This window comes from Brienomyrus brachyistius, chromosome 3 (assembly GCF_023856365.1).
Source record: "Brienomyrus brachyistius isolate T26 chromosome 3, BBRACH_0.4, whole genome shotgun sequence".
Taxonomy (NCBI): domain Eukaryota; kingdom Metazoa; phylum Chordata; class Actinopteri; order Osteoglossiformes; family Mormyridae; genus Brienomyrus; species Brienomyrus brachyistius.
In genome coordinates, this window is record NC_064535.1 from 12086480 (window position 1) to 12112206 (window position 25727).

At 45.7% G+C, this 25727-nt stretch overlaps 1 protein-coding gene across 2 annotated transcripts; it reads left to right on the forward strand.

The window, feature by feature from the left end:
- The first annotated feature begins 987 nt into the window (after positions 1-987).
- On the forward strand, positions 988-24728 carry LOC125739452 (zinc finger matrin-type protein 4-like). Of its 2 annotated transcripts, none has more exons than XM_049009589.1 (7): positions 988-1114; positions 10298-10402; positions 11465-11557; positions 14971-15133; positions 16114-16311; positions 19069-19165; positions 23460-24728. In XM_049009589.1, exons 1-7 carry the CDS (start codon positions 1112-1114, stop codon positions 23479-23481), a joined length of 681 nt encoding a protein of 226 aa, XP_048865546.1. In that variant the 5' UTR covers positions 988-1111; the 3' UTR covers positions 23482-24728. The 2 variants fall into 2 exon arrangements, with proteins under 2 accessions (XP_048865546.1, XP_048865545.1); XM_049009588.1 differs by lacking the exon at positions 988-1114 and adding an exon at positions 1803-2118 and having other exon boundaries at positions 11465-11608.
- The last annotated feature ends 999 nt before the right edge of the window (positions 24729-25727 follow it).

Sequence of the window (25727 nt, forward strand, 5' to 3'; positions counted from 1 at the left end):
AATGTTACTCTACATATTAGCCACTAGAGGGCAGCACACGGCAATTCAGTCAAACGTTATTAAAGTAAAACGTAACGCTTTTGTTTGCAAAATAAATAAACTATTAAAAAATAAATAGTAAAATAATAATAAATAATTATAAATAATAATAAATAATTAGTATAATAAAATAAACTCTTAGCATCTCGCAGTTTAAGCATGTATAGCAACTGTGAGTAACTGAAGAGGATTTATTCAAGTTATTAACAGCATTATTTAAATAAATTTTTTATAAGGCGACACGCGCCTTAAGGTTTAAAAACATGACGACCATGTCCTGAATACTTCCACTAAGCATACAAAATATTTTAAATATTCTCTATAGAACAGAAATGTGCTTCAGACTGAACACATGTTAAAATGTTCAAAACAATAGTATCATTATTTTCATGATAAAAGATGATACAGCAGGTAGATATTTTCAGCACTCTCACTAGATTTAACCTGACTGGGATAAAATGCATGTATCTATGTATGCATGTATGGGTAGGTCAATAATAAAGAGCTTCAGTACGGAAGATTAAATAAATTTTATATATGCATATATCTTGTTGACGGTTTAATGTTGAAGGTTAAATGTTATCTGAAGCCCTTGTCACGGTTCATTTTTGCCCTTCGTAATGGCAGGTGTAAATATCTGGATCTGCAGTGAGGTTTTATATACAAGGCGCGTTTAAGGTGAGCAACATGGGGTGGGGATAATGACCCAGGTTTGGTAACTGTATTCTAGTGCTTAAACCTGCACAGAAGGGCAAGATCTTGCACTACAGCAGTTCACGCGAAAGGGCAATTTGGCTTGAAAGGCCATTTACAAGGTGCTAAGCACTCTGCCGAAAATCAATGACACTCAAAACCCGAAAGGCAGAACAGACCTCCGTTGCAGCTCTAGACCAGACTACCAAGTGCGGTCAATGAGACCGCTCCGCCGGGCACCGGAGAAAGGGCGCTGCGCTTTCCAGCATTTCCAATGGCGACCCACCTGGGGAAGGCGCATTGACGCCTTTTGTTGTTCCGATTGCTCTTTGTGTGACAGCAGGGTCACCGCGACTCCTCCGGCACGGAGTGTCCATTGATGGTAAGCCTCTTTCAGGAAAGCCACCGGGATCTCGGAACTTCTGTATGTCCGCTGGTCACAACGGGGTCATAAATCTCATTCATCACAGAAAGTGAAAATCGATCTGTTAATTTGTGAGAGCATCGCGCTGCGCCCCTAAAGCCAAACACTACGGTTTCGCTGAACAACATAAGGTCGAAAACTTCATACTGAACATAATGATCTTTTTAACAATTACGTAAAATAATACTTCGAGTACAATTTGTGGCTATTTACTGGTCACTATGAGAAACTTCGAGGATGACCCTCGACAGCAAGTCATATAACTGCAACTTGCAGCACAACTTGCCGGGACCCAACACGGGTACGAAAACTCGAGCAGTGCTGCTCAATATAAATCGACTGTAAACTAAATAAAACATGAAATGATTTTGCTTTAGATTTATATAACTTGAAGCTGGGGTCCATAAAGGTGAACGCACACTTCTGATCAAACATATTTCTTATAAGAGGTGACACCGGACAGTAGGAATTCTCTATAAACTATTCAATTAAAACATGGGAGTCTGTATCGTATGATGTTAAATTAAATCAAGCTTTTTGGAGACGCGCTTTCCATGTTATTAAATTCATAATCAGCTCATCACGCGTGGCGTATCCAAGTGTTCCTATAATGCACCACACTTGTTGTGTCCACGGCTCCAGTCTTCCTCTCTCACTGTTGTTCTCGCTCCCAGCTCTCTCACTTCGGCACCAGCGGGATCCGTGTCGGTGCCGAATTACTGTTTCAATGTGATGCGAGTTGAAACGGAGACAAGCTGCCGCTCCTTATTTCTGTCTTCTAGTTATCCTTTATTGCCGAAAAGGGAATGCATACTGTTATTATCCGAAAGACGGATTAAGAAACCACTGATAACATTGCAGGCTCCTTCCAAAGCCGCTCATCGGGCTCTTTTTTGGGATACATGTGCGTTAAAAACTTTAGGAGTTGAATTTGCGGAGTGAAGCTGCGAAGAAATACCGAGGTGAGTTAATGACGCGAGTCTGTAAAAGACAGCCACTACAAGTGTTATTTTTCTGCACAGAGACAATATTAAGAGTTAATTAATTTTTTAAAATGCTATATCGACAGGTAGATTTATCTTTGGAACGCGTAAGTTACAAATGGTTCGCTTTATTTTATATATTGGTTTAAGTGCGTTGAAGTCCTGTAAGTATACACGGTATTATACAGATAATTACGTAATGAGTGCTGTCTTCGGTGTGGCGCGATGTACTTTCGTTTCCCTTAATGAGATCTACACTCTTTCAAAAACTCCATGCTGCATTGTAAATTAACCAAATATACTACACTGTTTTTTAGATGTAACTTGAATTTAAGAGTTGAAAATTTAACTACAAAATTTAAGGGGAAACGTAACTTTCTTTAGAGAAGGAATTAAAAGTATTATTTTTTAAATTTAAATCGGAGACGTTCTGCCCTTTGGAAGGACACACTATTCAAACGTTTTAAGTGGTAAAACCAAAGGCTTCCCCTGCACGTCTGCCATTTGACCTCACCTGTCCCCAGCTGGTGTGTTCATGTTGGAGGAAGTAGGGTCACGGCTGTTATGTAGGGTGCACAGGTGACATTTTGGAAAATGGCTGTATATCTCGGCATAAGTGCATCAGGTTGTGTAGGTAAGGCAGAGATCCACTGATTCACGGTGCCTGTGTTGTGTGTAGAGGAGCGTGTTGTAGCTGCCCTGAAGTTAACAGGTGGGTGTCAGCTCTATGACATGACTTCTCTCCAGATGGGCCCTTGTAACACACTGTGCCAGTGACACACCAGTGTGCGTGTCCTGCTCTCACTCGTGTGAAGCTGTTGTGTCAGACCCCACTCACCAGCTCAGGGCTACTCGTACCAAAGGTGCTAGAATCACCAGGTCATAGGGCTTTAATGGCAGATGCCGCTAAAATGCAAAACAACGTGTCGTTTGGTTTGCCTCACCTCAGTGCTTTTTGTACACCTGTCCCAGGCCAGTTAAGATCAAAGGTTAATCCCACGGCCACTGTACAGTGCATCTCTGTGCCACAGTGAACCTTCAGTGACTTCAGTGAACCTTGCATCCACACATTTAATACAAGCTGTTGCGTTCAAGATTCATCATGTAGAAATGACTCAAGATTCTAGATTTTTATTTGTCACAATTGTACCGTACAATGGTAGTGAGATGTTATTGTGGTAAAACAGCTCCACGCAGTGCATAAACATGTCTAAACTATAAGAGAAAAAGTTCAGACAAATAACAAAATAGAAATGATAATAATAAACTGATCAAACACGGTTAACCTAAACAGAATTGCATAACCCGCCCTGTGGAGTGTAAGATGCATTTATCACAGTGTGGGACAAAATTTCCGCCTGATGAGATTCCTGCTAGGGAATTTTAAACTAAAATTAATCAGTCATAATTAAGAATTAATGGCTGTCCTTGTGGTGCTGGGGACCGGATGGATGGTGGCGACCGCTGGCAGGAGAGGGTGAACGCTCCACCATGAGGCGGTGAGCAGTGTGATGAGTGTGAGCACTCCTCTGCAATGCTGTGTGACTAGTGTGAACACTGCACTGTGTTTTTGAACAGTGTGACAAGGGTGAACACTCCACAGTGAACATATGATCTGTATGACGAGGGAGAACACTGTGTGCTCTTCAGGAGTGTGATCACTTCACCATGAACCTGTGAGCTTTGTGACCAGGGTGTACACTCCATAGTGAGCTCATGAACACCATGAGAAGCATGACTACTGTGTTGTGAACCTGTGAAGCAGTGTGACGAGTGTTAATGCTCCAGTGTGAGTCTGTGAGTAGTGTGAGGAGCATTACCACTCTGTTATGAACACGTACGCACTGTGGCGAGCGTGATCACTCCACCATGAGTCTGTAAGAAGTGAACGCGTAAGCTGTGAGTCTGTAAATGGCATAAGGAGCGTGTGCACTCCGCCATGTGCCACATGAGGAGAGTGTGCACTCCTCCACGAGACACGTGAATGTCACTCCATTGTCATTGTCATTGTCTCCCTGCCACTTGCCATCAGAGCTGACAGCCTGGTTTGGACCCCTGGGAAAATGGGTGCCCTTTCCAGGCAACTCAAACAACAGTCCTAATAGTTTAACTGCTATTGACCAAGCTAAACACTAATAGGACTTCAGTGAACCTTGCACTCACAGGCTATAAGAACTTGAGCCTGGTACGAGGTCCATAATGCTCCCACCTCTGACACATGGGCGCCATGAGCCTTTGATGCATCCTTTGTTGTGTGGCTAATGGGGGGCTGCCCCTGTGGCGGGCGGTGGCGCACATATCCACGGAAACAACAAGCGGCCAATCACAATGCAGCTTCCCTGGGTGGCTGCAGATACAATGTGTGGGTGCGAGTGCCTGTGTGTATGTTTGTGTGGCTGCGTGTGTTTGTGTGAAAGAGTGAAGGCAGCAGTGGAAGAAGCACAGAGATGATTCATTAGGATGCCGAGGCGTCTAACTGGGCCTCAGTGTGCCTTTGATGTGAATGGAAAAGAAACCGAAGGCAACCCGCAGTGCCGGGCTGCCTTAGGAAGTTAATATCTATTTAAGGTATAATTAATCCATTTTAAGTGTGCTTTTTATGAATAGAGAACTGCTGATTATGAAGCAGGAAGGGGTTGAGTTGTAAATATCACAATATGATCATGCTGTCATAAAACTGATAATTATATGAAGACAGAAGACAAAAGGTCATCGTTTTGGGATGGAGGTTCTTCCTGACATTAGTTGGCCAGCACAGCAGAAATGGAGGCTGGGACACATTCATCATGTGACCATACAAACTCTTCCATCTACATATTAGTAGAGCCACCATCGTGAAAGTATACATATTAAAGTGATGTATATGTTCTAAATTCTACTTCGTCATGCACAGCGGTGTCGCGATGATGTCAGCATGTCTGTGTTGTGCCCTGTGGTATGCTGACATCCTCCAGTGCTTTTTGCCCTTATGAGAGGCTAAATGAAAACAAGTAGATGAAGCCAGCCATGATGATACCAGCAGGTTGCTTGTGGTCTGATTCCAGAAAGCCGAATGACCGCAGTCCTCCGGCCCTATGGGGGGCGGCAGGCTGCCCCCTACAGATCAATCCCAGTGGACTCTGTGTTTTTGAGTGACTGTTAGTCAGTGACTTTTAGTCACGTGTAGCAGCAGATGCAATTTCAGCCTTGTGATACGGGTGTGTGTGTCTGTGTCTGTGTGTGTGCATGTGTGTGTGTGTGCGAGCGCCAGGCATGGGCTGGCTTTTGCGGGGGTCAGTGACGCATGCCCTCCAGTCCAGCCCTCCATCTTGGCACGTTCAGAGTTTGATGCAGCAGGACCTCAGTGTGAGCCCTGACTCACTCTGGTCAGCAGGCACACACACACATACAAACACAGACCTGTATTCATATCTTTGTGGAGACTCTCCATTCATTTCTTTAGGCATAACCCTAGTCACAACAATGACAACCTTAACCCCCACCCAGCCCTAACCTTAACTATAAGAAAGCAAACAAAATACGAGACTTTTGGGATTTTTAGTTTTTGATTGCGTTGACAGATTTTTATAACACTGAGTTTCTCATTTTGGGGACCAAAACAACATCAGTATAATAGATTTTTATCACACTGAGGGCATATTTGGTCCCCAGAATGTAAGGTATATCTGACACACACACACACAGCACCCAGTACACTGAAAAACACCCCAATACACTTTTACAAAGTTTTACATATTATATTATATTTTTCTTGGTATTTCTCAGCATTCACATGGTCTAATGATGCGGTGAATCATCGGCATGGTGAGTGAACAGCTCCCTCTAGCTAAGTTAATTTTGCAGACCACCCCCACCCCCCACACCCATTGCCTGACTGATAATGTTGACACACAGACTGCTCACTGGCTTGTCAATCACAGGGTTCCGTATTTAATTTTGCACTTGTGCTTTAGTGCCGGACCCGTTTTGATGGGTTTAATTGGAGTTTTTAACGAGCTCAGTCTGTCAGAAAGCAGCCCGGGCGGCTCGCCCGGCACTGCGCTCACGGGGCTGACAGACGGGTAAACATGCACGTGCTGATTGACAGGTCGTCACTGCCGGCTCCCCTTGGCAGTTCTGAATAGCGTCGCTCGGTCAAACACATCATCAGCTCTTTCAGATGTTCCTATTCCTGGATGCACAACTGATGCTCTCTTCCTGGCTAATGTCTGCGGCAGAAGAAAAGCTGTTTACATTCCGCGTAGGTGTACCGCCGTGCTGTGTGTAAAACAAAACCCGTTTCCTGCACCGCTACACATTTGCGCTGTTGTTTTGTTTATTAGTCATCTAAAGGGGAACTTGACTAACTCTAATTACAGCTTTTAATTGCAGATCAGGCAACACTGGCCGAGTAGTAAGTAGCTGTGAGTGGGGTTTGCCGGCCCGTGGCCAAAGCAGAGGTGCTGAGACAGGCATCGTCAGCCCTGTGCTTGTTGTGCCGCTGTCCTTATCACACTGTGTCAGGGTTTCCACCAAGGGGAGCAGGTAGCAGCCAACGGTATGCACTTCCTTCAAGAACCAGAAGGGGGCGATGTGTTTCCTCCACGCCGTCTATCATTTAACCTGGACTGCTAGACTCTTAGTCACCTGAAGCCTATGGACTTTGGCTTTGACCTTGACCACAGTCTACACCTTGCTTTTAGCAAGCAGGCCCATTCTGTCTTTTTCTATAGTATTATCATGCCCAGGATGGGGGTCGGGCAGCCAGTTAATAAATGCAAAGGTGGGTAGTGCAGGTCCAGAGAGTAATAGTCCAGACTAAAATTTGTTTCAACCAACCAGTTGAGTACTCTGTGACTGTGGGTCTTTATACTTCACTTACTCTCTAACTATTTAAGAAAATCTTGGTGTGGATGTCTACTCTCTGGAGCTGAATTACTCATTTCTGCATAAATGATGTAGGAATGTATGACAACACAGCAGCTGAGTTGAGTTTAACTGAATTGAATTGAATTGAATTGAATTGAATTGACAGGTGAGCCAGTGTCATGCTGCTGACTGTATGGTTGGGTAAGCCCTGAATTCTCCCCACCATGACATGTGCTGTGAGGCTATCTAATGGCTTGTCCAGAGAACATTAAGAGCTTTATGGAATGGGGCAAAGACGTGGGCAAAGGTGCTTGATATCTACGGAACCTGGTATGTGATGTCAGTAATGAAGGTAGGTATTCAGGTGCACTCTGCATGGTTAGAGGCACCTTATGAATGGGACAGAAAGTGCTGGTTTCTGACAGCAGGGTGAGGCTTCACTGCAGGCTGGGAGCTGTAAAATCTCACCCCCCAAGAGTCCCAGTGCTGCATCTAGATGACCGAAATGGCCATTCTAATCCTGTTTCCCAGGCCAGTCCCAGTGCCCATTAGCGAAAGGGCAGAGACATTGAGTTCGAGACGCGTCTGAGAACCGAGACTCTGCTCAATCTGAGAGCAAAGCTGCAAAGTGCAGCAGGATGCCGTGAACGTCAGAGAACATCAGAGCAGGACACCGGTCACTGCAATTAGCCTCTAAATATCACTGTACCTGAAAATGCTTAGGATCAGCAAAAAATCAAGTTGTTTCATGCAATGAATTCAGTGGTCGAGAAATGTGCATGGCACTTTGGCGGCTCTCACAGTGCGTATTACACACTCTGTTCCTGCGTGAACAGGAGTGTTCATCAAATAAACACACAGACATTGAAGTGCCTGCATGCATGAGACAGGTTTGAGGCTTTGGTTTACGTGGCCAGCATTGAAAACCCACATCACTTCCAGCGCCATGCTCAGATACATTTTTCATGTGTATTCTAATACCGCAGCTTTCATCAGTCTCCCAGAAGTGCCCGGTCACACAATCAGGGCAGGACCACTCCGAGAGTGGGACATGGGGGATTTTGGGAGCCCGAGGGGGCATGGGGAATGATTGTAATCCCGCAGGAGGAGGTGAGCCATCAGCAAAGACTGGTGAGAATTAAGGAGACTATAGGTCACCACTGACATACGACAAGACTCAGTGTTCCTCAAGGCAAAGAGACTTTTAGAATTTCATAACTGTGATTCCAGCAGGACATGGAGGGGGCTCCTGTAGGGGGAGGCACGAATTATCAGCTCAGATGGCTTCTGGTATCCATAGTCTTGAATCTGAGTAATAGAGCCTGGAGGCATAGTGAGAGCAGACAGCCAGAGAGAAGACTTGGCTGAATGGGGATGCGTGACCATGACAACCATCCATGCATTCCAGGTCCCTGAGCACCAGCAAGGCCTGATGTACATTTGCTCACAGGAAGAGGAAAGACCACGGTCAGGTTCTCCAGTGGAACCCCAGATGCTCAGCTGAAGAAGACCCACCTTAATAATTCTCATCCTGGCTGTCAGTGACAAAGCAGGGGCTGTGTCACAGGTCAGGGAGAATCTGTCCTTCACAATTGTGGTGCCATGGTAACTTGTATCTCCATGGTGACCAGCATGAGACACTGGGGCAGCATTCAGGGGCACGTATGGCTGTGAGGCGTTTGTACAGAGTACTGCAACCCAGTGGGACAGAGAGTAGGCCGATCAGTGTGCCACTGTCATCTAATATCTGCTGTCTTAAATTATTGTGCTGCTCAAAAACATGTGTCCATGAACCTGTGGCAGATCTTAGAGATGCTGTCTTTAAGGTCAACAGAAGTCAAGCATCATGTGGTACAGATTGTTTAAAGCAGTGTTTCCCGATCTGATCCTCAGGAATCCACAGACAGTCCAAATTTTTGCTCCCTCCAACCTGTCTGGCAGGGAGGTCGGAGGGAGCAAAAATGTGGACCAACTGTGGCTCCCATGAGGACCCAGTTTGGAAATGCTGGTCTAAAGGGAAAATCGATCCTGAGGGCAGACAGTAGTGATGATGGTTAGACATGCTGAGCCAGGAAGCGATGATTTTCTCAACATTGGTACATTAATCAGATGGCTCTGAATGGCAAAGAGGGCTAAAAACCAGCACAATACCTATGGCTAAAGCCTGTGTGTCAGAAGACAATGTACAGAAATCGCAGTATATGAACTATGGATGCCAACGACAGAATCTAAGGTGCTGGGAGTGGAGATGAGCGACATACCTTCAAAACTGAACGAGTCAAAAGGTGCTTTCCCACCTGGTTCTGGGTTCTTTGGCCGCCTCAATCAGGAACCTTTGTAGTTCCTGGCATCTTTTGTGTCACAAAACAGGAACTGTGATGTTTATGCTAAATAAGCATTGGAGACACAAACAGCCCGTAAGTTAAACTTCACACGTAATATCATGCCAAACTACACCGCCACCCCAAAACAATGGACGATGAATATAACAAAACATTATTTTGTTAGTTTCTGGGGGGGTCGGTCATGGGACAAATTGCATCCTGTATTAGGTCAAAATTGGATTTTTATCTATATTTTATGTATTTGGCCCATGACATGTTTATAATTCATTATTAATTGTGATCAGCAGATCAGTCTTTTGTTTTCCACAGAATAAAATCAATGTAACACTATTCCGCTAATAAGCACTGGCAAGTTTCACTGCCAGCCCCAGTAATATTAAACAAAAATATATCAGTTATTGATCCAATTTCCGATGTAGAAATATGGAGATGAAAGCAGAAAGGTGCCCACTGATGCACTAAATGTAGTTCAGATATAAAAATAATTTCATCTCACTTTTTGCTCCACTGCATTCTTGTGATAAACTCACCAGCAAAGTTTGTCACTACAAGTTCCAAATAGTGGTTCCTGTAGACCAGACTAGTTGACCAGCAAAAAGGTACGAAAAGCACCCACTCCAGAGTACGGACTAAAAGATGCTCCAGAAACTACCTCCAAACAACTACAGTCAGGTACAGTTCCTACAGTGGGAACATGACAGAACTTCCTGGTTCCAGGACAAAAGGTCCTGGTTCCTGAAAAGAATGAGTTTCATCTTTATGGTGTAGCGATGACATTTTTTCCTGGGAAAACTATAGCTAATGTTTGGGATGGTCAGATTTTTCAAACATTTGAACTTCATAGGCAGGATTTTATTAGAAGCATGGCCTTCTCCTCAGCCTGGCCGTTCAACATCCAGTCGGTACTGAAAGGCCGCTGATGCCTTCTTGCATGTTTACTTGTCTGTCTGTGTGTGTCTCTCCAGATGAAGTCAGCTGGGCCGTGTGATGGAGAACTCTTCACAGAGAGCTACTGCAACATCTGCAACGCTCAGCTTATCTCCGAGTCGCAGCGCATCGCCCACTACGAGGTGACTGTCCCCCACACACAAACCCCATGAATGTAGACGTATATTTACACACACAAACCCTGGCTTACATCTGCAAGCGTTTATGCTACTGATGTGGTTGGTGGTACCCATGGATGTAAACTCACTCCAGCTACATGATGCAATTATATGAAGCGTATGATTCTGACAAAAGCTGGATGGCCCCACATCCCAGGTCCTTCACTGACTACCATTCTCACAGCAAGTGGCTGCTATTGAAGTGTCCTACATTCAGCCAAACAGAACAACCAGAACCTTATCCTTCCTGTGCAGCTTCGTGCCATGAGCTCATCCCTCCCACCCCAGTGCTTTTGACAGGTTGATAAATACTCTGGCTCCTTGCAGCCATCAATCACTGAGCAGGGTCACCGGCAGAGCTTCACTGCACTGGTGCCACAGAGACCAATACTATCATTTTCTCAAACTCAGACATGCACACAAAGAACAGAAATATAATCATACTTAGGCATCAGCGCAATTAGCAGGAAGCTAAAGCCTGAAACCCAGGGGCCATTCTAGGATGTTTTTAAGGTGGGTGGCATAATAGGGGCCATAATTCATACAGATGGGCCAACGTTAATATTAGCCAATGATATGTTTCAGATCGGTGAGTGACAGGGCAGAGGGCACTCCAGTGGCCAATCAGCTTTCACCTAGGGATAATCCCCTGTAGTCCCACCCCTGTATACACCCCTACCGTAATCCCGTTTCTGAGCACCACCATGGAGATGACAGGGTTAATGCACAGTCTGCACTTCTGTGGAATCAAAAATATCCATCTTCGTGCAGCGGTTCGGATCCATAGTCATTGGCCTTTTGTAACCTCGCTCCTCGAGCTGCCGGTGAGGGCTCCAGGGATTCATTCTAGCAGGAAACCTTCTTCCTTCACTAAAGACAATTAGACTTTGTGCCAGTTTAAAAATGAAACTTCATGACCCCTTCAGCCAAGAGGATTTAACTGTAATTAAACGCAAACAGTGCCTCCTTCAGTCTCTCTCTCTCTCTCTCTCTCTCTCTCTCTCTCCTTGCCCCTCTCCACCACAGAGTAAAAAGCACGCGAACAAGGTGCGACTCTTCTACATGCTGCACCCTGAGGATGGTGGCCCCCCCTCCAAGAGGCTCAGGCCAGACAATGCGGTGTGTAGCCACAACACCCCGGCACTCAGCCCCCAGAGATTACCATGGCAGGTGACCCTGCACGTGTTCCTGCCACCTGCTGGGTGATGCGTGCGGCAAGCCAACTGCTCAGGTCACTGCGCAGCTACCCCAGTCCTGCCTTTGTTTTTGTTTCCTCACCCCCCACTCCCAATTTGCGTCCCCTTGAGACTGATCTGTCTGTCATGAGTCTGATGCACATGCCAATGCTGGCCGGTCATGTGTTGGGCCATCAAACAGCGGGATAGGTGCCGGTTCCGATGGAGCTGTCCAGGAAGCACGTGGCGGGTCCAAGTGAGTCAGGCGTGTTGCTCACAGTCTCCATCCCCAAATGTTGCCTGTCAGACGGCCACCGGAAAAGTAGGTCAGTGAAGGTTCCCGCAGATAAAAGTGCTGACAGGCCACGCGACCAAGGGTTTGTTTTGACTGAGAGCCAGGCACTGGAAGCTTGCATCCATGGGCTTCTGTGTTCAAATAAATTATCCTTTCCATGTGTCAGAAGGAGGCACAGGCCCTGTGGCAGTGAGGCTGGGCAGACAGAGAACAGGCACAGAATAGCATTACTTCACCAGGTAGCAGAAACACATCCAGAAATGATAAGATCTTCCCAGAGTGACCCCATGAACTTATTTGAAGAAAGCCTCTGGTTTGATGGAGGTTCCTTTCCTCTCCTCCATATCTACCCACACTGATACATCGCTCCACCAACTTGTGAGAAGAACTTCAAACAACCCAATGAATAACACGCCTACGGTTCTTCATTTTCATATTTCATAGCCAAACTGGTATTGGACTCACTAAACTCTCCATGTGACTGTTGTCTATACCAGCGCCCCTTCAGGCCCGTTGGACACCTGCAACATACTAGTGTAGCGTGGAAGGAGGAGTAGAGGGAGGGAACACAGTGCTCCAGCCCTGTAAATCGGGTCACTGGGCCGACACAGTGTGTTTAGGGAACAGTCTCCCCTAAACAGAGACACGGACATAGTTCTTATGCAGACCAGTTTGAAGGATTTAGGTCAGTTTGTGGACAAAATTAAAATCAGTAATGCAGGCCTACATTTTCTGGCTGGGAACTGAAGAAACATAGTGAGTAAATATGGACTATGGACTGATCAGGGAGATGAGTCAGCTCCTGGTCCTAGTCGCCTGTGGCATCAGCCGTGGCTCATAACCTCACATTACGATATAATTCTACGTCGTCTTCTTCTGTTTGGATCCAGGTTACATTTATATTCCTCGAAGCTGTATTTTAATGTGAAGTTTAATATTTGGTGACGCGGTACCACCACCCCTCGTTTAGTGACCGAGCTCTGTTCCAATGACCGAGTCGTTAAACGAAATCCACCTGGAAATTACGTTGGCCTATGCGTGAGCGCAACTGTGAACTTGCTCAAATTTCAGACGGACAAAAGAACCGAAAGTAGATAACACTATTGCTGAAGAAGATCTCTTTAATGAAGTCGCGTGCATCAGGAGATCCCCCAGACAAGCTGGAGGAGCTTGACTTAACTTCAGGATTCCGACAACACTTGTATATTCTAACTGCATTGTTTTCAGGTATTGGAAATTTGGTTGTAAATGTTAACATTGATCAGAAAATTAATTCTTTTATTACCATCGTATTTATGAATGGTCACTAACCAAAAGTAATCACTAAACAAGGAGTGGTTTTACTATGTATAGACTATATAATAAATTTGCATTTGTTACGGTAAGATAAAGAGAAACCACTTTGCAATAAGACTACTCATAAAGGGTGTCACGTCTGGAATAGGGAAGCAGGCAAATGGAGCCATGATAAGAGAATAACTGGGATTTATTGCAAGCTAACACACTTAAAACACGCAGTAACATTAATGACCGGACTGGGGAAAACAATCCTAATGCAGACTTAAATACATGGGACAAATGACTACAACAAGAAACAGCTGGTAAACACGGGGAATCCACATGGGGTAGATGAGGGGGCGTGGCACGCGGGAGGATCAGACGAGCGGGGCATGACAGTAACACTTTGTAAATCATTAAAAGAAGTATAAACAGGCTTTAACACAAATTACTTTTTACTCATGTGTTACTACCATTTACAAGTGGCACAAAAAGGTAGCCTTATTGTGAAGTGGGAACGATAAAGATTCACATCCCTTAGTGGTCCCTGAGAGAAACTCCTTTGCATACAGGAGCAAGCATGTAGATGTAAACAAATAGTGCAAAAATAGTACATACAGTGCAAACAATATTCTGAAAAAAAATGAGTAAGTTAAACAGGCAGTGTATCCAATGTGCAGTTTACACAGTGAAAGTTCAAAATAGTGTAAGTATAAAATGTAATAAATGAATTCATACATTTTTCAAGCAACGGTGCATTTGCCGTGGTAATGCATGCACGGAAAGTGCCGGAAGGTGAATAGATGGATGTTGATTGAAGAAGCAGGAAGGGACGTCGGCAGCGGGTTCCAGGGCGAGTAACAGGTATTTGTTGGGTTGGGGTCTTGTTTGACCAAATTTGCTCCTTTTGGGAAACGGCGACCCTTCTGCTATTTGCTTGGCATCCGGATTGGTGGCTGTTTGTCAGTGTGCGCCAAAGAGGCGGGGGAAACAAGGGGCTTTGAGGATGACTATCATTCTAACTTGGATCCATCCCCCCACCCTGGGCGCCGGCACATGGCGGCTCTCTGTGAGACTGCGAAGCTCATGTGAAAGTGTGACTCAGAGAGGCTGAGTGGGGCGCACCAGCAGGTCCTCGTCTTCATCGTCATGGCTGCAGTCGCGGCTGTGATACTCCACACCCCCCTCCCCCCAGCTCCTGTCACACCATGCATCAGAAGCGTTGTTAGACATTTAAACAAGGGGTGCTAAACTGGTGGCGTAATGGTTAGCACTGCTGCCTCGAGTCTCTACAGTCTAACGAAAGATCACATGTTCTCCCCGTGTTATCGTTTGGTGTCCCCCCCACAGCCCAAAAATGTGCTAAGGTGAACTCCAGTTGTTAAATTGCCCATAGGTGTGAATGTGCATGTGAATGGTGCGTGTGAGTGAGTGTGTGTTTGAAAGTGTGCCCTGCGACGGGTTAGCGCTCTATCCTGGGTTATTCTCTGCCTTGCATTTGTAATTTTTGCGATAGGCTCCATACCCCCACAGTCCTGACAATCTGGTGTAGATGATGGATGGATGAATGGATGGACAGATGGGAGCTAAGCATTTACTGGGGGGCTCTGATGGAAATGCCGTACATTATTTGAACTAATCAGTGCCTATTTACTTGGGCTAGAAGACCTAGGGCCGTCCCAACTGTGCATCTTTAATCCCTGCTAGTCCTCCTGGTCCCCCTCCATGCCAGTGTGGTCCCAGGGGCCACAGGGGCCTGATGGTGGGTCTGCCTCCCACCCCAGGGCAACGATGAGACAGAAGTCGACCAGAACAAGTGCTGCACCCTCTGCAACATGTTCTTCACCTCCGCCATCGTGGCCCAGTCCCACTACCAGGGCAAGACCCATGCGAAGCGAGTGCGGCTTGTCCTGGGGGCAGCACCTCCTGTGGCCCCCAGCCCTGCAGGTAGGGCCCCACCGCACATTAAACAGGGTGTGATGTTCATTCATGTAGCTCACGCACCATGAGGCCCCCTAGTGGCAGACCCATGCCTGTGCAGTAAAAGCTCGGTCAGTAAACAGCATGGTGCTTGGCCTGCCCCCAACCCCCCAGGGACCCTGCATGTGTGACTGACCCCTAAGAAGATAATGTAATTGAGGGAAAACAGGGCTTATTGTCACAATGATAGGGCAGTAAAGACAAGGACCAGTCCGGTTAGCGGAGACGGCACGGGGCTGTGTGATGCCACTCTCCTGCTCTCTTCTGAGACCCGTATACAGTCTTAATCCTTTAACCCTCCTGCTTTTCTCTGGATGCTTCTGCCTGTTCTGGGTGAATCTGAATCATCCCAATCATGGGCTGATCACGGCGGCACTGCATTTGGAATGTACTTTATGTAATTCCTGTGTTGTATAGGTGTAATTTTGTATTATAAAACCAGTGTGCTTCCAATACATCTTGTATCTAACATCTGCCACAAAAACACACTCACGCACGCAGAGCAGTCTAAGGAACAATGAGCAGCTAGTACCATGCTTTAGGGAAGTGATTCCCACACTGCCGGGGCTCGAAAGATTTATAAAAATTTCATCGTAGCCATAACTGCAACTAGTTAGTTTTGATAAATCTACCATAGGGGACCAATAATGGAGGTTGTGGGTCACTGGTATTGTTACTTGGAGGGACATGGGCTGAAATGTTTGAGAACCATCAACCAGTCCATGTCTGTGGTAAAACGTTTTGACTGAGATAAGAAACACTTTGATTTTAAACACCATGTCTGTGTTTTAAAAAAAAGTATTTTGATGAGAATATCAGTCAGAATTCCCCAGGGAATGACCACTGGGGTGAGGTGATTTAGATCGGTAGGTCTGCTCAGCGGTCCTATCGAGGACCTCGTAGGTCGCTGACGCCGCCCTCAGTTGCCTTCCCGCTCTGCCCTACAGACTCGTCCTCAAAGACGCCACCGTGGCCTCCAGTGTGTAACGGCGAGGCGGGAAAGTACTGTGGGCTGTGTGGCGCCTGGTTCAACAACCCGCTGATGGCGCGGCAGCACTACGAAGGCAAGAAACACAAGAGGAACGCGGCGCGGGCCAGGCTGCTGGAGCAGCTGGCGGGCAGCCTGGACGCCACGGAGACCACAGGTGGGTGCGGCGTCAATGCTGCGTGCTGATTGGCTCATTTATCACAACCGCCTTTGTATTCCACCATGCCACAAATCCTGTCTATTCAGCATACAGACGCTCCGCTACTTACGAACGAGGTACGTTCGTAACTTGAAATGTCCGTGAGTCATTGCGAGGGTATACGCAAGTACAAAGAACTAGGATGCTGTGAGTACGCACGTTACGCTGCTGCGTGGCAGGAGTAGCGGCCAGAAGTCGTACTGGGCAGAATTGGCGCGCAGAAAAAAAAAATTGCTGTTGCGGACAAGAGTCAGGGGCCCAATGAACACAGTTCGGACTCGCAGTCCTCTTCGTTCATATGTCTGAAAGTTCATATGTTGAAAGTTCGTAAGTAGGGGAGCGTCTGTATATCCATCTTTAATTCGGGGGAATCCATTCAGAGACCCTGGAAGCCTCATGTACGTCAAAGGACAACTTTCGCTCAACTTTATGACAGGATCCCGACTGAACTTCATTCAAACTGTCAGGTGTTTAAATGGAGTCAAACATAACTCCTGCTTTCTGACCTGGATTCATCGTCTATAACAGTGTTCCCCAATCCAGCCCTCGGGGATGCACAGCCTGTCTATGCTTTTGCTCCCTCCCAGCTCCTGGTGGACGTGGGGTGTCTGCTGGTCCCCAATGACTGGATTGGGAAACACTGGTCTGTAAACATACGTACGGAATTCATTCTGAGAAGTGAGCAGATAATGACAGACCCTTCAGAGTATCATTCGGTCTCTTATGGCCATTTCCCAGACGAGTCACAAGGATGTTTCTCATTTAATCCGGCACTACAGCATCCAAGTAGAATCAGAGAAAAACAATCAATAATATAATCAATTACAATAATAACCAATAGGAAACGGAGGCCAAATGGCATAACCGCAACTGCCAAGTTTCTTAAGTTGTATGACTGTGCAAATATTTCTTGGGTTGTTTACTTCCTGTATGTGTGGGACTTGAAGACAGTTACATATATTTATTAAGGAAGCAGGGTCAGCCTTGCTCAATGGCCCAGCAACATCGGGAAAAGTAATGGGGAAAACAGCCATTCGTGTTATGGTACGGCTTGGCCCTACATTTAGGATGGGTAACATCCACAGAAATCACTTTCGTTTTCATTCCATTTAAACCTCTCTTTAAGAGTCTTTTATATTGTGATAATTCTCCGTGTCATTGGTCCGGGCCGGAGTGTGGGCTACATAAGAACAGACATTGGTCCGGGCTGGAGCAGAGGCCCTTAAAGAACACTCTTTGGTCCGGGCCGGGGAGTGGGCTTCTAAAGAACACTCTTTGGTCCGGGCTGGAGAGGGGGCTACTAAAGAACAGTGCTGCTCCTCTTGAACAACCCCCAGTCCAAAGCTTTTAGCACGTCAGTGTGCGATAATCACAGGGAATTAGAAATGACTGGCGAAACGCCGTGGATGGGATCATCAACAGAGCTTTCGGCGGCTCACGCTTTTGGCAGGGATGTTGATCGCGGGCCTGATCAATCTCATGTCAATCTGGAAGACAGGCGACACGGCAGATTGAGACCTAAGCCTTTAATGCAAGGGGCAGCTGCTATCTCATCCTAATTTTAGATTCTGGCTTCAGAAAAGAGGGTGATTTTACTCAGTAGGCTGAAATCAGCGGAGAAAAGGTAATGACAGACAGGTTTTTACCATTCCCACTTTACCTTGGAGCAAGTTTCTTGTTACTGCCATATTCAGGTGAAACACCCCTTGTGTTGGCATCGCCAAGCATGGATGGAGCAGTCTTACCAGACCCACAATGAATTTTATTAGATTGAGTAAAATTAAAATGTGCTTTATTGATCCCAGGGGGAATAGTGTGGTGTACAGACGAACATACAGTACATATACAAATGAACCTACATATAGCACCAAATAAACAAGGTACAAAGACAGTACACAAAGTGTAAACAAAGTAAACAGAGTGCAAAACAATTTAAAGTGTACACAGTACATGAAAATATACCTTGAAAAAGCAGAATATTATGATACATTTCTCTCCACTATCAACACTGGCGCACATTATGCTTGACGCTCCTCCTTTGTGCGAAGTGCTGACATCATACTCCTAAAGGTTATTTGGCACTAGAATCAAAATGCTAATGTATTCCCCTCCTGCCAGGCAGACAAAAACAGATAAAGGCTTTATCACAATGTGTAATACTGTCTCCCTTTCCCCAAGTTAGGATCTGTATATATAATAATAATAATAATAACAACAACAACAACAATAATAATAATAATTGTTTGATCTGTCTTTTGTTTCAAACATTGGAATGTTTTTTTACATCTACAAAAATCTGTCACATTTAAACAAGACATTTTACTGACCCAGTTAGAATCAAGGATCAGGGGCTCTTTTGCTGCTCATTGTGCAAGTGGGTTACATTAAGTGGTATGCAGATGCTCCTGCAATGAACCCACCCTAAGTGGAAAATATCTTAAGCTGAATATGAATATGGTAGATAGATAAATAAGTAAATAAATAACTACTGTCACTGAATGAATCATTTAATAATTACTGTGACTAAGTGCCAGTGACTGAAAAGTAAATAAATAAATACAAGTTTATTTGGTTATCATTAGCCTAGAAATAGATTAAAAGTCAAAGTCTGCTGACTGCAGTTTGCCACTGCAAACAACTGAAATATCCTCAGTCAAACCATCGTGTCCGGAACGTATAAATTACTCAGTAATGTGTTTGTGGGTGTCTGTGCAGGCCTGCGCAGCACCTACTCCTGCAGCATATGCAAGGTGACGCTAAACTCCATCGAGCAGTACCATGCGCATCTCCAGGGCTCCAAGCACCAGAACAAGTGAGTGATGCTGCTAGCTACTCAATTGTGCCATTTAATTTGCAATTGCAAGTCAGCCATGTTTCTCCATGAATGAGCAGATGCATGTGTGCTCAGCCCGGCAGGTGGCCGACGGGGGGGACGAGGGAGGGCGGGGGAGCGGTTCACAGCGGGCTTTCATCTGCATGCTATGTGCGATCTGACTGGGGAATTGTCACATCTTCCATAATCACTGTGGTATGCAATTGATATAGAACTTTTTCTATATCACTGAGATTAAGTTTATAGATGAAATGCAATTTGCATCTTTTTACCTCACATGGGCAAATTTGTATTTATGTCATTTTAAACAGCTAAGTTAAATGATTTGCTTCAAACTAAACTTCGTTGTATACTAATATAAATGACAATGAAAGGATCGCGCCACAGTGAACCAAGGACAGAGGAGCCCAGGGCACTAACTATGCTAACAACACTGCCATCTGGGTTACTGCTTAAGGTGACCTTATATTTCAAATGAAATCGACAGAATCAGAATCGTTTTCACAATACCACATGCACCGATGACGTTTTGGCGCAGTGTTGCGTACGGCCCCTGAGGCTTTTTCATTTGTTCTGATCCCCCCGCCGTCTACGATTGGCTGACATAATTTGATGCCGCGAGGTTGGTCAGCAGGATTAATTATGGAGTTACCGGCATGATTTCCCTGCACCGCATGTATCTTTAAATAGTGTAAATGAAAATGGGTATTTGTGTATTTATGTTAATGGTAAAATGTCATAACCGTGTAATATTTTCTGTGGAATGTTTCATTAGCGTGTTACTGTGAGTGCCGTATAAATCTTTGGACTCACTATCTGTGCCGAAGCTAGTATCAGACAAATAATATCTATTAATGAAGAGAACAACTTCCATTTTTAAAGAGCCGTCATCTCCATTATTAAAATGACTCATGCACTCACCACGACATGTTTATTTGCGCTCTGTTTGCGGGTTTGCTGCATCGAAAACATTCTGTGCCCTCTATGGTTGGGGCGTAACATAGGGGCCGGGGTTGTTTCTTGTAGGTGACGGAGTGTTTGTGCTGATGTGTTGGATTTCAGTTTGTCCGGATGTTGTTTGAAGCAGACGACCACGTTTGACTCACAGTACTGCAGTTTACATGGGGTGGTGGTACACCAGAGCTATGCACTCCACATATGTAGGAATTATTACGCAGATAGCCACCTTATTATAGTACAAGAAGCAGTTCCTTTTTCCATCTGTTCTTTAAAAGATGTTGGTGAAACAGTTGCCACATGCAGATACCATCACTACATGCTAAGATTGACAGGACCTGGGGCCTTATTCACTCACCTTACACTGTACACTGCTAATGCAGCACAAACTGCCCTAACCATGCTCAGAACTGCACTGCTTATTTTCTCACAAATCTCTCAAGCTTTTATGAGCTGACCCTGGCATCTTTGCATGGGGGGGCAGGGGGTCACATACTCATGTTTAGGGACACGTTCAAAACGTGTTGTTCAAATGCCCGGAAGTTTCCAGAGCTCCCCACAAATCCCTGAAATCCCAGAAGCATCTGGCCCAACCGCTGCTGGATAATTGTGTGAAACGTGTGATGTTTCACGGGATTAACAGCTCCTCTATAAATACATCCTTAACAAGGACACGCTGCTGCGTTGTTGGTAGAAAATTTCTCTTTCCCGAGTTGCTCGGCAACATGCCGTCTTGGATGGAGTAATCTCACGCCCGGTCACATGTGCGACGCTGACGTGCACGCAGACTCTGCGTCTCTCCGACGACTGCAAACCGTAAAAACCCATCGCCAGCAAAGGCAAAGACCTGCGGAGCTGCGCCAAGGAACAGAGTTTTCTGTATGATCGATGACACTGGGGTAAGATTGACGGAACAGGCTCAGGTGTCCTTGTCTTTGACAGCACCATGCATATTGTTTTTATGCATTTATTATTGACTTTCCTGTTAAGGCCGTATACTGCACCCCGCCTGAATGCCACTGCAATGCTATGTGCTGTGCAAAACTGTACTCCTTACACTGGGCTGGCGGCCTGTCTCCTACAAGCGCCTGACATGCGGATTTTGGACAGGCGGGTACAGGAGGGTTTCGCAGGGGGTAGTATCCCTCACATACCCAATCCACCGCAGCGTAGCATCCCTCACACAGCCAATCAGACAGCACCTTGTTCTCCTCTCCAGTGCCTTTTAACCCCTCTGCTGTGCACCACCTGCTGCTTTCCGGACCCGATAATCCAAGTGTGCAGCCTAATGGCTCAGAAGCCCGGCCCAGCTGCCCCTGCCCGCCGCCGGAGGCCGGCCACTGCTGGGAGTCACGCCTGCTCGATCAGCTCAGCCATCCATGTCTATTCGCTTGTCATCCTCGATCACCCTTCTCTTCATGATTCACCTGGAATGCAGACCCTGCCATGGCTGCCAAGGTGACTTGCCAGGGTCTTACTCAGAAAAGGGGTCCCCCTGCCTCTGGCGATCTCTGCTCACATGGGGTCAGAGACCTTCTTGTCGTCTGCTAGCACACTGACATCATCTGCTAGCATGTGCTGGAGTCACCACACCAGTCAGATCAGAACAGGGCGAAGACACCAGCGCCGTACTAAGTGGAGCTTTCAGAAGGGAAACTGCTCATGGGAGACGTGTGTCGGGGGTCACGGCCTGCAGTTACGCTCGCCTGATACTGCCAAGGTCCTGCTGGTGACACTCTGCCGCTGCCGGTGACACTGACAGATGGTACGCTGGCCCACATTCAATAAAGATTAGAAACACTTCTTTTCAACAATCACTTTCATAAAGCTAGTAGAAGAAACATTAAAATGAACGTTTTTCAGCACACTTCTGCCCTGTGGATTTTTACGCTAAATTGGCCGGCCGAGATTTTGCCTGCCTGAACCTCACTCAGATCCACATCCTCCCATAGCTGTTGCAGAGAGGCGTCTTCTGCCGTAGGCCGGCTCCGATCCTGCCTCGCTTCCGAGACCGAAACGGCTCCATCTGGAGGAGATGCCAAGAGGAGCACGAGACACACAAAGTCGGCCATTAAAATTTACATCCCCGTCAAGTTGATGGAGTCCCAAGGCCAATGCTCACAGCCGTTCCAGCCTCCCCAGGTCGGGCACCCAGCAGCAGATGTCTGAATTTTATGTTCCTCATACTTTCTTAAAATGTCCTGCATCGTTCGATTGTCCCCGGCCCCAACTTCAGAGAGCCACACTGCGTCGTGGGAACCAGAGTGCTGCCAGGGTGACCTGGCCAGGATAATCTCTCCTGTTTGAGGCCACAGTCTTCCTCTGCAGTTTATCTATTTAGTTTCAGAACACACACACAACACGTTACCATCTCTCCCCCAGGAATACAGCTTCTAAGGCTTAGATAGATATATTTATAATACAGTTAATTATGCATCACAGGCTCAAACCAAGGGCAAAACTCCACTGAGTGGTAAATTCATGGGAGAGACTGAGCATCTCACCAGGCTGTGGGAGAGAACGTCATCTTCAGCACAAGCCTGTTAATCCTGACCATTTGTGAGGCCTTTCACCACATTGCAGTAAATGTGTCACAGGTAATGTGATAAGCTGTACAGAGATGTGCACATTGGGGCTGTGAAAGCACACATGGGCACAAACAGAGACACACATACATATATGCCCAAGCAGACGTGTCTGTATTTCCAAAGTTATGGTTGCTTGGGCAGTTATCTACTTTTTAACACTGTCATGCTGTTCATATATTATACCAGTGCTTCTCAACGCTGTCCTCGGGGAACCCCCAGCCAATCAGGAACACCGAATACCTGGTACAGGTGCACTGGGAGCTGAGAGGAAGCAAAACGTGGACTGTCCGGGGTTCCCCGAGAACTGGGTTGGGAAACACTGTATTATACCATATATGTCATTTTGACAGTATTTTGATGGTATTTTGAAATCTTGCTGATAAATTGGTGGTGGTGGCTAATTTTGTTGCAAAGCTTTCAAAATACCGCAGTGTACCCAAAATACCACAATAGACCGTAATTCCGTCGAAGCCAAATTTATGCTCACGTCCTATTATTCCAAATTTAACATAATTAATAATCCGTGACCAAACTCTGAAGCACATATTTTTTGTACCTCCTGCGCTGCGGGTTTGATTCCGGGACCGGCCCAGTGTCTGCATGTCTGCTCTGTGCTGTGTGGGGTGCACGCTTCAGGCCTGCGCACCTCTCCGCCAGTCTCGTACCCCAGGGATCAAATGGATGCTGCCCAGAGCAACGTGAATGACTAACTCTATGTTTTGTTTCAGCTTGAAACAGCTCCAGCACTGAGGGACACCATCCCGGAAGAAGGGGAACTGCTTGAAGCAGGACAGGGAAACTTTGGCGCCTTCCAGAAATTTATAACATGTTTTAAATCTATAAGATTTTGCTGGAACAGCTATCCGGCCATCTTGGATTTTGAGGAGTCGCTGGAGTTCACCCTAACCCCTCCCTCTCCACTCACTGACAGCCAACTTTATTGTTGTAAATGCATATATGAGAAACAATAAGAATTATGTTAAAGCAGATACAACTATCTCTGCCGTCTTTTTAAAATATTTTTTTTTTATGTGGATAAACACGAGCAGGTTCTGTGATGCAAAGATGTAGTCAGACGTGTTTTGGCTCTGGAGAGGAAGCAGCGAGCTGGATGTGTTTGGAACTCTACAGCGTGCAGCTGGACAGACCATATGACCGATGTGAGGAGCTGTGAGCAGTCCAGGGTGCAGGGACAGCGCTGGCTTTGGCCCCAGTCCATGGGAACCTCATTGGGACCTTCAAGTCGATAAAGGCCAAACAGAGGACCAGCTAGTACCTGACTGCACAGAGCCCACACCACAGGGTGACCTCGTTCTGTCGGAGAATTTGCTGTTACTATTAAAAGAACAGCAGAGGACCTTGAACGTGATCTTGTGCCACAAAACACATACCCTTCTCTTGACTATTTCTTGTAACAAAAATGTGATACAATTGATTGGGAGTCATATACAAGTGATATTGTATAGGGGTGTGCACTGTGGGTTTTTAGATTATACTATTTAGCTATTGTGTACACACACTGGAATGGTGACAGTCCTATAGGAAAGTCTATGATTCTATATTTTTATGTGAATTTCACACAGTTAAAAAGCAAAACGCTCCATTATCACATTATCAAAATCGCTATCTAAACATTTTCATTGATGTTGCTTATAGAGTGGGTCATAGAAGCTCAGTGGGTCATTAACCACACCTTTGAACCTTGGAGCTCAGAAACAGACGCTGATGCTACTGGATGATGCTTGGTTCTGTTTGGTATTACCAGCTTTTTTATAGTGCATATGCATTGCATTCAGAAACACCGATTATACTAACAGATTATATTAACAGCCATCAAAGCAACTAAACTTAAAATCCGTCACTAAGCATTAATGTGATTGAGCATTTAATTGCCATATATGCCATTATGAAATAAACTAAAGTTATATATGTTACAGCCTAAAACTGAATTAAAATTGTTTTGTTTCAAAATTAGCTTCTATGAACTGTCTGTTAAATAAAGGGCTATAATTTCAGAAGGAAGGTCCTCAGGCAATCTGTCTGGTATCTTCTTCTTTATCCATCCTTGGTTTTTGGTTGGTGCTGTGTGGTTGAGTCACGTGCATTTGAACTCGCTCAGACACCAGCCTTTGTGATTGAAGGGCATCTCTACTCTCCATCTCCCCATGCACGTGTGGAGTGGGCAGGTTCTGGGAGGCCTCCTCTGATGTACGACACCCACAGGCTAGGATGGACGTGCTTAGCGGAAGCTGCAGAGGACAGAAACATAAAGGAGTCGTCACATTTCAACTGCATTCATCATGCTAATTCTCACAACTTCAAGAAGTGAGTCAGTTTGGTGACCCTCACTGTCTTCCCTCACCACACACACATCATTCATCATACAAAAATGCTTATACAACTGTCTGTAGAATAAAATATTCTTATCGAATATGTACCCTTGGACAAATAAGACTAATTGAATTTCAATCATTTAGCTGCCGCTTTTGTCCAACAGCACATTTGTCCAATAGCACATTGAGTTGACTAGGCGTAAGTACAGCTCGGCCGATCTTCCAATGAATGCCCAGGAAAACGTGTAAATACAGGCAGTCTCCAGGTTACGAAGGAGATCTGCTGTCTGTCTTTAAGTTGAATTGGTAGATAAGTCGGAATACAGTGCATAACGATAATACAACAAACAACATCTTCCAATAAAGCAAGAATCCAGTGATACTATTCAATGTCTAGAAATGTAGCATTATGAACATTTAGGGAACGTAAAGAGGCATCAGGTTAGAAGAGGAAATCCTGGAACACACTGGTTTTGAGCCGTTTTTCAAAGGTAGAAAAGGAGTCTGGTGATCGGCCGTGGTTGAGCTGATCATTCTGGAACCACACATGAGAAAGGTGTGGAGTGACACTTCTCATGAGATGGTGCAAGCCCCAAGGGGCATTGGTGTGCTGACCAAAGAGGGTGAAATGGAACATAGGACTTAGGGAGCCCCTTGATGGAG

Excerpts from the sequence above, each read along its gene's own strand:
- LOC125739452 (XM_049009588.1), top strand. The coding sequence starts at position 10,298 with ATGAAGTCAGCTGGGCCGTGTGATGGAGAACTCTTCACAGAGAGCTAC. Across the intron at positions 16,312-19,068 it reads GGACGCCACGGAGACCACAG|GCCTGCGCAGCACCTACTCC; the intron begins GTGGGTGCGGCG and ends GTGTCTGTGCAG. Across the intron at positions 19,166-23,459 it reads GGCTCCAAGCACCAGAACAA|CTTGAAACAGCTCCAGCACT; the intron begins GTGAGTGATGCT and ends GTTTTGTTTCAG.